The sequence below is a fragment of the Glycine max genome, chromosome 18 (assembly GCF_000004515.6).
Source record: "Glycine max cultivar Williams 82 chromosome 18, Glycine_max_v4.0, whole genome shotgun sequence".
Classification (NCBI taxonomy): Eukaryota; Viridiplantae; Streptophyta; class Magnoliopsida; order Fabales; family Fabaceae; genus Glycine; species Glycine max.
In genome coordinates, this window is record NC_038254.2 from 46,336,109 (window position 1) to 46,349,173 (window position 13,065).

Here is a 13,065-nt window from a genome sequence, read left to right on the forward strand (position 1 = left end):
TGAATTTCCTCCAAATCTTTCCTAAGCTTTTTCCTCTCATTAAGTTGGTTGTGGGCATATATTGCTGTCAACCAAAACTTAAAAGTGCCAGCCAAATCATAAACCCCACAGTGAATAAATTGACTAGTACTCCTAACATATCTAACATCTACCTTGTTATCATTCCATTCTATCCACAATCTACCATTTTCATGATGATTGTAATTATCCAGGTATCTACCCTTCAAGCTGAGTTTATCTCGAATTTTTTGAGCTTTTTCTTGTTTAACCCTAGTTTCAATCAAAACAACAATAGTAGGCTGAAGCTTAAGGAGATGGGAGCTTATCTCCCTTAGCTTGCCAGCTTTATTAAGCCCCCTTACATTCCAAGAGACTAACATGGGCCTCTGTCATAAGGGCCTTGTGGACCATTCAAAGCCCCTAAAGCCTCAAAGCCATTCAGACATTGTAATGTAGAGGATGATTCAGCAGCATCTTTACCTTTTCTTTTATCTCTAGATTTGTTAACAACTGTCCAACAACCACTGTCTTCAACATCAATGATATTGGGACCTTTGTCTCTAATTGGAGTCTTCACCAGAGTGCTATTCTTTTCTGCTTTCGGCTGTTTATCAGGATCAACTTTCTTCGGCTTAGGCTTCCAAAACTTATGCTTAGCAGCTCCATCACATTGATGCCCAATTGTCTGGCACTTCTCACAGAATTTTGGCCTCTACTCGTATTCAATAGGTTGCTTTCTTTTTAAACCCTTATTATCTGTAATAGTAATTTCATCAAGCATCTTCTGGGTAATATCAACTTCCACCAATATTCTGGCATATGAAACTCTAAGCCTATGTGTAGTGCATTCATCTGTCACCAGAGGAATTCCAATGGCACTACCGATTTGTTTAGGCTAGTTTCTCCCCATAGATGCAAAGGAAGTTTTGGCAATTTCACCCATATAGGGATGGTGCTCAACATGTCTTTCTTGAGATCAAAATCCGGCCTCCATTCCTGCAAAATCAAAGGCATATTCCTAATTGTATAAGGCCCTTTCATCAAAACAGCATCCATATCCGCATGAGATTTGAAGCAAAGCATGAAATATCCATCATCGTGATAGTACATATCCGGCAGGGAGACAAAGTTCCAAGCCTTCTCCATGAAATTCTTCAGCATATGCATACTGATATCACCACCTAAGACATACAAGATCAAAGTAGTTTCCCAAAATTTCAATTCTGGGGCAACATCCTTATCCTCAATTTTCACATCTATTTCACCATCTACCACCTTGGGAGCCACATACTGCATAACTCTACCCTTAGCTAGATTTCTGTTTCCACTAATTACGTCAACCCAGAGTTTACGCCCAATTCCATCTTGGTCTTCGATTAGGGTTTCTTGAGCCACCGTTTCACTTCCATTAGCAGGTCCTTGTTTACTATTAGCCAAATCACCATCTTCGTCTTCGTCATGGATTTCTGATTCCATTTCCGGTGGAGCCACCAGCGATGGAGGATTAATAGGTATCGGAGACACCGTTTTTGGTGGCCGTCCACGACTCCTCTTTGATCCCACCACGACTTCTTTCATACCAAGGTAATTACTAGTTAAAGTATCATCTTTATTATATTTTTCATTAATTACGGATATAAATATTAGTTAATTCAGAATATATCTTTCCTATCATTGATGAAGAAGGGGCAAGGGAGAATAACTTTTCAAAAAAGCATTTTTTTGTCAAGAGTTTTTTTTTCTTTTTAAAAAAGGTATTTGAAATTAAACATTAAACAGTTGCCATATAATAATAATAATAATAATAGTTAGTAGACTAGTAGTAGTAGTATTAGTATTATTAAATGTAATTAATATGATTATCATACTTTTTTAGTTGTCCTTTAATGAAGAAAAAAATTCTACAAAAGTAAAAGAAGAATGAATTTGAAAAATAAATTACAGGAAAAAAGGAAATATAAAACATGGTATTTGATTAAATGGAAACTAAAGTATTATACTTATTTTACAATTAAAATAAATGTTTTTTAAAATTGGACCAGTTATTGAACTACTCTAGACATTAATTTAAGGTTCAATGGTGATTAAACTGTTATGTGTACTTAGTCTTAGTAAATTAATATATAATAACAATTTAATAATACATAATATAATATTATAGAATCATAATATCATAACTTTACACAAACTAGAAACTAAAAAATATTTTAAAAATTCAAAGTACACATGAAATTCCAAATCAAATAAATCATAATACTTAAGTATAAGTTTCAACAACACACAACAATTTTTGCTAATAATAACAAATTCAATATCAATTTTTTATATAAAAAAATTAACTTTGATTGTAAAATAAATGGGACTTTAGTAATTCCAACCTAATCAAACAACTTCTTCCATATTTTCTTTTTACCCAATTTATTTTTCAAATCCATTCTTCTTTAACTTTTGTGGACATTTTTCCTCATTAAAGGACAAAACTATTTTTTTTAATATTATATTAATTAAATTTAATGAAAGGAATAAATATTATTATTATTATTATTATTATTATTATTATTATAAGGCAATTGTTTAATAATTCAAAAAAAAACTTCCTTGACCAAAAAAAATATTTTTTTAAAAAGTCAACTCCCTTGACCATCCTTCACCATCGATAGAAAAAGGCAAAATGGCGTAGAGGGGTCACTTTTACTAACAATTTACTTATGGGGGTCTGTTTTCATACATTTTCATGAGGGGGTCTATTTTTTAAAGGTGTTCCGTCATTCCTGTTGACGAAACCCTTATTCCCCTTATTTCGCCGTTCCTGTTGGCGAGACTCACCTGCATGTCAACTCCATCCATAAAGCAACCCAAAGGGTTTCGCTAGTACCACTGGCGAGATACCCTTGCTTCCTATGCATCCATACGCCATCCATGCGTCATCCATCCAACATGCATGATGTAGGTTCTGCCAGCATCACTAGCGAGATGCAACCCGTGAGGGTTCCGCCAGCAACACTGGCGAGATGTGTGCAATGAAGGAACCGCCAGTCCAGCTGGTGAGATGCATGCAGGAGGCGTTTGTCCTCTTGCTAGGTTTCAGCTTTTGTTGTATAGGGTTTCAGCTTTGCAGAGAAAATAAATGAAGAAAAATTTGAACGTTGGAGGGTTTGGGTACTGGCATTCTCAGGTTTTTTTTTCAGGGTTTCAGTTTTCAAATAGCAGCTTTAATTTTTTTTTTAACGTAATAGGAAAAGAAGAAAATTTGAACCTCTCCCCTTTCCCTTTAAATAAGGCTGTTTTGCAAGTAGAATATACACCAAATTATAAATCATTCCGCTATTTGTAAATCATATGAGGATTTAAAAGTAAAATATACAACCAATATTAAAATGTGAGACATACCGAAAATTAACAAAACATTAACTGGTACGAATTTTCATCCCTTCAAAATTAAATAATCTAAATCTAAAAAAATACTAAAGATTAAATCTTAATTCTAAAAAAAATTATAAATGATGTGAGGAATTTAAAAATAAAGATAGCATGTATATTAAAATGACAAAACATACCTGAAAATAACAAAACTTGAAGGGCGGACCAATTTTCAGAATAAATTTTCAGAGCAAATTTCTAAACTCGAAATACAAAATACACAAGTAGTAGCTGTTAGTAATGTAGTAGTGTTTTCCTCTTCAACTTTCCTCATATATATAAGGGGAGGGGGAGCCTGAAACACCACATGCATGTGTGTTTTGCCAATGGAGATGGCGAAACCCATGCTGTGGATAGGATGGCATGATGCATGTGCTGGAAACATGGTGGGAAGCATGGGTGCATGGATATTTCGCTAGTGGCATTGGGGGAATCCTTTGGGCGAGTCTCGCTGGAGGGAATGGCGAAATAAGGGTTTCGCCAACAGGAATGGCGGAACACCTTCAAACAGACCCTCTCAAGAAAATGTTTGAAATCATATCTCCTTTGGTAAAAAATTTGTAAAAGTGACCCATCTACATCATTTTGCTGATAGAAAGATATCTTCTAATTTAACTAAATTTTATCTTAATTAATAAAAAATGATAAAAATATATTTTTATTAGTAATTACCTTCAAATGAATACACTATGAACATTTTATTTTAATTACTAGACGTTTAAAAAAGGCATATGATAAATAAAATATGTTATGCTTTTATAACCTAAGGCAAACTCCGCCCTAAAAAAATCTTACCCATTTTAACCTCTATTTACTTTTAACCATCAACCCCAATATATAGTAAAAAGAAAATCACTTTTGTGATCTTATAAAAATAAATAAGTATTTTTTTATTAAATAAGTAATTTTTTAGCATTGTACAACATGATATTAATATATATAGTAAAGTTATTAAATTACTTCCTTTTCTTTCAATAGTTAACATCTTTTTTTCTATTAAATATGAACTCGTTAAACTTTAAATGACTCAAATTATTTCCTAAAAAATCCTTCTTAGATGTGCATTCAATATAAATTTAATTTTAGGAATACATAGGTAGAGAAAGAGACAAAGAGAAATTTACAAAGTTAGACAAAACAAAATTTGGTATGTGAATTAATTTTTGCTTTCAATAATGCTAATCTACAAATCAGATAAAGAGTCAAGTATTTACCTTTTTTAAAAAATAAATTAATAAAAATATTTAGATTTATAAGTGAAATTATTACAATTGACGTGGATAAAAATGACTTTCTCTTTTCTTGACCTCTTTTCAAAGGTGTCATGACTCATTACTAGTCCAGTCTTCCCAATTGAGGGGGAGTAAAATAAGATATATGTCCTCTACCTTGACCCTCAACTTGTTATAAGGATTAATTATCAGTATAGGTATGGATATGTCCTCTATTTGATTCATTCTTAAGGCTGTTTTAATTATTTCTTATGTGCAATGAGATTGGGGTGTCTTGTTGCATTCATGAATTTTTTCTTATTCTTTGTTATGTTTTTGCCTAAATTTTCCTATTTCTGTATGATCTTTTATTCTTCCTCCTATTTATACTTTCCCTCTTTTTATTCTTATAAACATTTTTTTATTTGAAAAAATGTAAGACTTTTTGGGGTAATTTGATTATATATTTAATAAAATGTATCTTTTATTCTAATTTCTTTTTACTTTTGTCAATGTTTCAGGTCAAGGAAAAGGATTTAATGTAGATTTAATTAAGTTGATATCAGATGCTGTAAGTATCCCTGTTATTGCAAGTAGCGGTGCTGGTGCTCCTCAACACTTCTCTGAGGTGTTCTATAAAACAAATGAAACAGTAGCACTTGCTGCCGGCATTTTTTTCACAGGAAAGCGGTATTGCTTCCGTTTTGGTAATTTCTTAATGCTGATGGGAATGATTTTGATTTGTTAACTATGTTATGTTACGGATCAATTATTTTCATTTATTATTATCATGTTTGTGTTTGGATAAGTTCTGAAACAAAAATTTTTATGATATGGATTTTTTAGAACTTCTTTGAGAAGATACTGTTTTCTTTTTTTGCAAGTACCAAAACTTTACTTTTTTAATAACTTGTCTAATTATCTAAAATTTTTTTAGGCAATTTTCGGTTTTAAAGAGCCCTTTATCTTTAAAAAATACCACAAAGAAATGGGACGATTTGGTTTGAGAAAATGTTTTTTATTTCAGTTTTTGCTTTCACTTTGAATTACAAAAATGCTATTTTATTTTCACTTTGTTTTGTTGATTTTAAAAGTTTGTACGGTAAACAGTAAAAACAACTTATTATTTCCTGTTTTCACTATTTTCTATACAATTTGTTTTTTTTTTAAAATGAACAAAGTGAAAGCAAGGTCACATTTCAAAAAATGAAAACAAAACGTTTCCCCAAACCAAACGGACATTTCAGTTGGTAAAAGAGCATTTGTTGAAGGAAGGCATAGGAGTTCGAATTTGATCATAAGCATTAAGTGGTAAAATTTTGAGATGCACTTCATAATAAGCAGCACTATCACTCTGACCATTTGTACAAAATTGTTTATGTGTCACCTGAATGGTATAATGTGTGATGTTTATCGTGGAATTAATATTAGTTATGATTATTGGTTATGCATATATTTAAGATAACGAGACACTAGTGGAGATATTTTTAAGGATAAAGGTTCAATTTTATCTTTGAAAATAATAAAATTATTATACATTCTGATGTCACATGTCTATGATTCTGGCCAATATATACAAATGCAGCTAAAGATTTTCAATTTATGAAAGTCACCTAGATATTAATTAGGCTTAGGACTACACAAATGTAATAATTTCATACTATATACCAATTCAGCAAAAGGACAAGTTGATGCAGTCTATAGATACTTGTGGTATTCTCTTCCAATCAAAATTATAATTTATTTCAATAATTAACATAATAAAAGTTTGCATTAAAAGTTAACATAGATTATCAAACTAAAACTTTAATTCTAATTAAAGGACAATACCAAAAATGTGAAATTATATACAAGTTTTGGGGCAAACGAACCTTTAAGGTAATCTTTTTTTTAAATTATAAATGGGTAAATTTTAAATAAATACTGAAAATGAGTAAGTCGTAGGATATCTCATCAATTTTAAATTTAAAGTTATAAAAAAATTTACGACTTAATAATTTGACAAGTTGTAATAATTTTTAAATAATTTAAGAACTCGTAAAGTAGAAAAGAAAAAAAATAAAAGTCATAAAATGATTTTAGTTCCGTTCTTCCTAAGTTTTGGCCAGTGTAAAATAAAACCCATAAAGAAAGCAAAATAATTACATATATTTGCAAAAGTTTGACATTTTTTTTTCTATTGGTAAATTACAATGACAATCTCATTGGGTACGCTCCTCGTGCAACTTGCTCCTCATTAATTCTTTTATTTGTTTAATTACATTAACAGTCTCACTGACTATGCCCGTGCTACTTGCTCAATAATTGAACACTAAAGAATGACAAGGGAAAGTGAAAGTCTTCCTCTTGAACGACACAGTTGACTTTCTTCTCATCTCAATCTCAACACCTAACAATAGCAGAAACTAGAGTTAGACTAAGATGGAGAAATTGCAAGAAATTGCAGTGTCCTTGGCTGTTGATTATTTGCTTCCACCCTTAAAGAAAGCAGTGAATTCAGTCATGGAGGTTCCAAAAGATGCTGCAGACATGAAAGACAAACTTGATGGGATTCAAGCCATGATTCATGATGTGGACAAGATGGCAGCAACTGAAGAAGGCAACTCACGTGATGGTCTCAAAGCAAAGGTGAAGCTGCTGGTGGAAACATCTTTTTGCATGGAAGATATCGTTGATGAATACATTATCCATGAGGAAAGGCAGCTTGGTGATGTTCCTGGATGTGCATCTTTACCTTGTAAGGCTATTGATTTCGTCAAAACTAGGGCCTCTCGTCTTCAATTTGCATACATGAACCAGGACGTGAAATCAGAATTTCCAGGGATCAAGGAGAGGAACAAAAGTGAGGATTGCTCCCAAATTCAATCTTCTAGAGGAAACCAAAACATCACGTTTGACAACCTTCGAATGGCTCCTCTGTTTCTTAAGGAGGCTGAGGTTGTGGGCTTTGACAGCCCTAGAGATACATTGGAAAGATGGTTGATAGAGGGGCGGGAAAAGCTCACTGTTGTCTCTGTGGTAGGAATGGGAGGACTTGGAAAAACTACTCTTGCAAAGAAAGTTTTTGATAAAGTCCAGACACACTTCACTCGCCATGTCTGGATCACAGTGTCTCAGTCATACACCATAGAAGGATTGTTGCTTAAGTTTCTAGAAGCAAAAAAAAGAAAGGATCCTTCTCAGAGTGTTTATTCTACAATGGATAAAGCATCGTTGATAAGTGAGGTGAGAAATCACTTGAGCCGCAATAGGTATGTTGTCGTGTTTGATGACGTGTGGAATGAAAATTTTTGGGAGGAAATGAAATTTGCTTTAGTTGATGTTGAAAATGGAAGTAGGATAATAATCACAACCAGGTACCGTGAGGTTGCAGAGTCTTGTAGGACATCTTCTCTTGTTCAAGTGCATGAGTTGCAACCTTTAAGTGATGACAAATCTTTCGAATTGTTTTGTAAAACGGCATTTGGATCTGAATTAGATGGGCATTGTCCAAACAATCTTAAGGACATATCAACTGAAATTGTTAGAAAGTGTGAAGGTATACCACTAGCTATTGTGGCCACTGGTGGCCTTTTATCTCGCAAAAGTAGAGATGCACGTGAATGGCAAAGATTTAGTGAGAATCTAAGTTCAGAATTAGGAAAGCATCCCAAATTAATTCCCGTGACAAAGATTTTGGGTTTAAGTTATTATGATTTGCCTTACCATCTCAAACCATGCTTCTTGTATTTCGGAATATATCCGGAAGATTATGAAGTTGAGTGTGGGAGATTGATTCTACAATGGGTAGCTGAGGGGTTTGTCAAATCTGATGAAGCGGCACAAACTTTAGAAGAAGTGGCAGAAAAATATTTGAATGAGTTGATCCAAAGAAGTTTGATTCAAGTATCTTCATTTACAAAGTGTGGCAAAATTAAAAGTTGTCGTGTTCATGATGTAGTACGTGAAATGATCCGCGAGAAGAATCAAGATTTAAGCTTTTGCCATTCTGCTAGCGAGCGAGGGAACTTGTCCAAAAGTGGGATGATTCGTCACCTAACAATAGCATCTGGTTCCAACAACTTGACAGGAAGTGTTGAAAGCTCGAACATTCGATCACTTCATGTTTTCGGTGATCAAGAATTGTCAGAATCCTTGGTGAAGAGTATGCCTACAAAGTACAGGTTATTAAGGGTACTTCAATTGGAAGGTGCTCCAATGTTTGATTATGTTCGGCGCATTGAAAGTTTGGGGGACTTATCATTTTTGAGGCACTTAAGCTTCAGAAGTTTAAACATAGTCCATCTTCCAAAATTAATTGGTGAGCTGCACAACCTAGAAACATTGGATCTAAGACAAACTTGTGTGCGTAAGATGCCAAGAGAGATCTACAAGCTTAAAAAGTTAAGACACCTTCTAAATGATGGATATGGCGGGTTTCAAATGGATAGTGGCATTGGAGATCTAACATCCCTACAAACACTACGTGAAGTGGACATAAGCCATAATACAGAAGAAGTAGTAAAAGGGTTGGAAAAACTTACACAATTAAGGGTGTTGGGCTTGACAGAAGTTGAGCCAAGATTCAAAAGTTTTCTGTGCTCCTTGATAAACAAGATGCAACACCTGGAGAAGTTATCCATTACTGCAACTGCAAGTTATGGTATGGACATGGATTTGCATTTTGATGTATTTGCACCTGTACTTCAGAAGGTTCGTCTTGTGGGGATGTTAAATGAGTTCCCAAACTGGGTTGCCAAGCTCCAAAATCTTGTTACGTTGTACTTGTCATGCACCCAGTTGACACATGATCCGTTGCCACTGCTTAAAGATCTACCAATTTTGACGCACCTTAGTATCAATTTTGAAAACTATGGTGAAGTTTTGCAGTTTCCAAACAGGGGGTTTCCGAACCTAAAGCAAATACTACTGGAAGAGTTGATTAGATTGAAATCCATCGTTATTGAAGATGGAGCATTGCCTTCTCTCGAAAAGCTCAAGTTAGTCCGTATTTTAGAACTGACAGAGGTGCCTCGTGGTATTGACAAGTTACCAAAGCTTAAGGTTTTCCATTGTTTTGGTATGTCAGCTGAATTTAAAGAAAACTTTCATCTCAACATAGGACAACGTCGTCAATGGATAATACAATGATAGTGGGAATGAAAAAGAGGTCCGTCTTTCAAAGTCTAGGTGTTTTTTTTATTCTTATGCTGAATATAAATGTTATGTTATTGTTAAAAATTTATACTGAATTTTATTTTAATATAAGTAACTCACTTTTATAAAAAAAAATATTCAATTAATTATGATGTTATTTGTTATTGTTATTTCTGTGTCATATAAATATTACTTTTTTTATTATTAAGAACAAATTTCTTGTAAAAAATATAAATCTTATTTTTTAAAAAAAACTGTGTCCGGTAGATTTACTCCTAGAAGAGAAACAACAAGAAACGGCTTCACTTAACAAACCCCTTTAAAAAATTCCCGTTGCAGATACTATTAGCTTTCAACATATAGGTTTTATTTGGCAGTGATGTAAGACATTTGACTTTTCGATTCAGAGTCTTCTTAGATACATCATGTTTGCACCATGTTATGAGAATTTCTCTTTCACATATTGTAAGACCTTATTCATTGAAATCTGTTTTCTATTTGTGAATGAGGAGATAATCAATTTGTCACTGTATAACTTCTGGATGAGGAGAATTTTATTTTTTTTTTAATTTTGATAAAAGTTCCTCTGCTAGTGTTTTCTTGTAGATGCTTCCATTCACTACACTAAAATCATTGTAACAAAATTAACAATGCAACATTTTCCTAAAGCGACTATAGTATAGATATTGTGTCCAATTTGAGAATGTCCATCATTTTATTCTATAAAGATGTCTTTGTGGTTATACTCAAATTCTGAAAGGAATAACACTCTCTAATCTTTATGACTCATTCTACAAATGTTTTTACCAATTAATTCTCAATTACCATCACTTTTTTACTCTCTTATTTTCAAGTAAACCCTCATTGTAAAAGTCTAACCAATAATCACCTAAGTTGAAGAGAGAATTGCAAGCCTTTTAGTTTGGAGTCTCATGGATACAATTTTGGTTCATTGTTTTAAGCACTTCGAAGACAATAGATCGAATGTTGACCCTTTTTCTGTAAAAATTATATTAAATTATATATGTAAATTGTCAATAAAACAAATTTCCACAGATGGTTAAAACTATTCTGAAAAGAAATAAAAAGGTTAAAACTATTCTGAAAAGAAATAAAAAAGAAAACCTGAAATGAAAGCATTACTAGGAGCTTCATTTACCAGGGAAATTATACGGTAAATTAATAACATGAAAATTGTGATTTGTTAACTGTATACCATTGCATATAGTTGAACAAATACTAAAAATTAGAAACTAACAAGTGCAAACATCCTCTCAAAAAAAAAGTGCTAACATTAATTATTTAAATAGGTATAGCTGATTATATATACATTCATCATTGACCATCCGAAAACAAAAATTGTACAAATCAATGAGCCATAAATATGATTGTAAATATAAATATATGGTGACACACACAACTAGATACGTTTTTTTTCCTTGAAGACTATAAAAATAACTCAAATTTTTGAAGTTGGATTCTTGAATATGACATTTGAATGTGTCCATATGACTATATCTAACCATAGTAGGTGAAGAATTGAGGAGAATGATGAAATTTAGGTGCATAGTACTAAGATACACAAAATTTGGTTGGCTTAAGAGTCACTTAGTAGCTTTTGGTGGGCAAATTTCCCAGTTTGGGGTTCTTTTACAAAGAATTTCCCAAACTAGGGTTGTTTTGTAACTTATTCCCCAAACTAGGGTTGTTTTGTAACTTATTCCCCACAGGTGTTGTTTTTTACGTACAAGGCCATGCATGGCGCCACCACCACTGGCGCCTTCGACAGGGACGAGCCACGTGGCTGTGGAAGCGCCATTCCCACTAGCGCGTCCCCTTTTGCTGAGGTGGCTTTGGAAGCGCCAGCACTAGTGGCGATTTGGTGATGGCTCAGTCAAACGCCTAGCCCTAGGTTGCAACGTTGTAGACTGGCCTGCAGAGTTGCTCAGGGAGGCGCCATTGGTGGTTGCGATTTGCAAGAGGGAGGCGCCATTGGTTCCTGCGACTTACCTGAAAACGCCAATGTTGATGGCGTTTGAGGGTGTTTAAATACCCATCATCTTCTTCATTTCTTCAGCACTTTCCCTTTGAACTTTTTGCTTTCCTTTTCGTGGCTTTGGCATTTTCGTGGTTTTGGAAATTTATGTGGTATGAAGTATTTATTTTTTAAAAAATTATATTAGCTTTTATGTTTGATAGGCTTGTTAGTGTGTGTTTAAATGTCAAAAATAAAAAGAAAAATTGTGTAAGAATGTTTATTTGAAGAAAATATTTTCAGTCAAAATAAAATATTTTGAATATGAAATTTGTATTATTTTTTTAATTAAATTAGGTTGGTGTTGATGAACGTTTGAACTTTTAATAAAAAATTTATAGATGATATTTATTTGAAGTAAGTATTTTGAGTACGAATTTTTTTTATATGAAGTTGTAGTATTTTTTTAATTAGATTAGGTTGGTTTGTTGGTGTGTTAAAAATTTACAAACGTTGAACTTGAAAGTGTTATTTGATGCTTTGTTTTTTCTCATACTACAAATATTTTACTATATTTGTAGTAATTTTGTAATTACCTTTTTCCATTTTGAAGTTATTAATGCTAAGATTAATTATTTATACTACTAACTTCGTTCATGAATTATTTTATTTTGTGTTAAAAATGACTATCTTGAAATTGTTCATTTTTTTTAAGTTTGTCCCATGAAATTAATTTGAAGTTAATTAAATTTTTTTAAAAGAGAAATTGAATGTGAAGGTCCAATAAAGAGATCTTTTGTGATTACATTTTATTAGTTTTGATTTAAAGTTTTATAAAATCGTTTGTGTTATTTAAGTGTGTTGATGTGAAATTTATTTAAAGTTAATAATTTTAATTACATCTTGATTAGTTTAAAATTACTACATTGAAATCGTTAATTTTTTTAAAGTGTCTTAATGTGAAATTGATTTGAAGTTAATTTTTTTTAAAATAAAGTTTTATTTTGAAGTTCCAATAATGACTTTTTGTGATACCCATTTTATAATTTATTTGACGTGTTAAAATATTATTTTTGTAGGTACATGATGAATTCGGCTATAACAGTGTTGTTGTATTTCAATGGAAGGGTATATGAAGATAATGATGGTGTAATATTTGAAGGCAGTAAAAAAGCGAGTAAAATAATTTCATTAATATCTAAAACTACCGTAATATAAAAAATTTAATTCTAACCTAATTTAAAATTAATAATTTATACTACATAAAATTATTCTTAATCTATCATATCAAATATTTAAATTAAATATAATTTACCATATACA

At 32.3% G+C, this 13,065-nt stretch overlaps 1 protein-coding gene across 1 annotated transcript; it reads left to right on the top strand.

Moving 5' to 3' along the window:
• Window positions 1–7,052: 7,052 nt before the first annotated feature.
• Window positions 7,053–11,653, top strand: LOC102667903 (disease resistance protein RPM1). The gene is made up of 2 exons (XM_014770328.2): window positions 7,053–9,674; window positions 11,498–11,653. Exons 1-2 carry the CDS (start codon window positions 7,053–7,055, stop codon window positions 11,651–11,653), a joined length of 2,778 nt encoding a protein of 925 aa, XP_014625814.2.
• The last annotated feature ends 1,412 nt before the right edge of the window (window positions 11,654–13,065 follow it).

Bases quoted from the DNA above. Each gene is read 5' to 3' on its own strand.
- LOC102667903 (XM_014770328.2), top strand. From the start codon at position 7,053: ATGGAGAAATTGCAAGAAATTGCAGTGTCCTTGGCTGTTGATTATTTG. The intron at 9,675-11,497 runs GTTTTCCATTGT...TATTCCCCACAG, and splicing joins ACAAGTTACCAAAGCTTAAG to GTGTTGTTTTTTACGTACAA.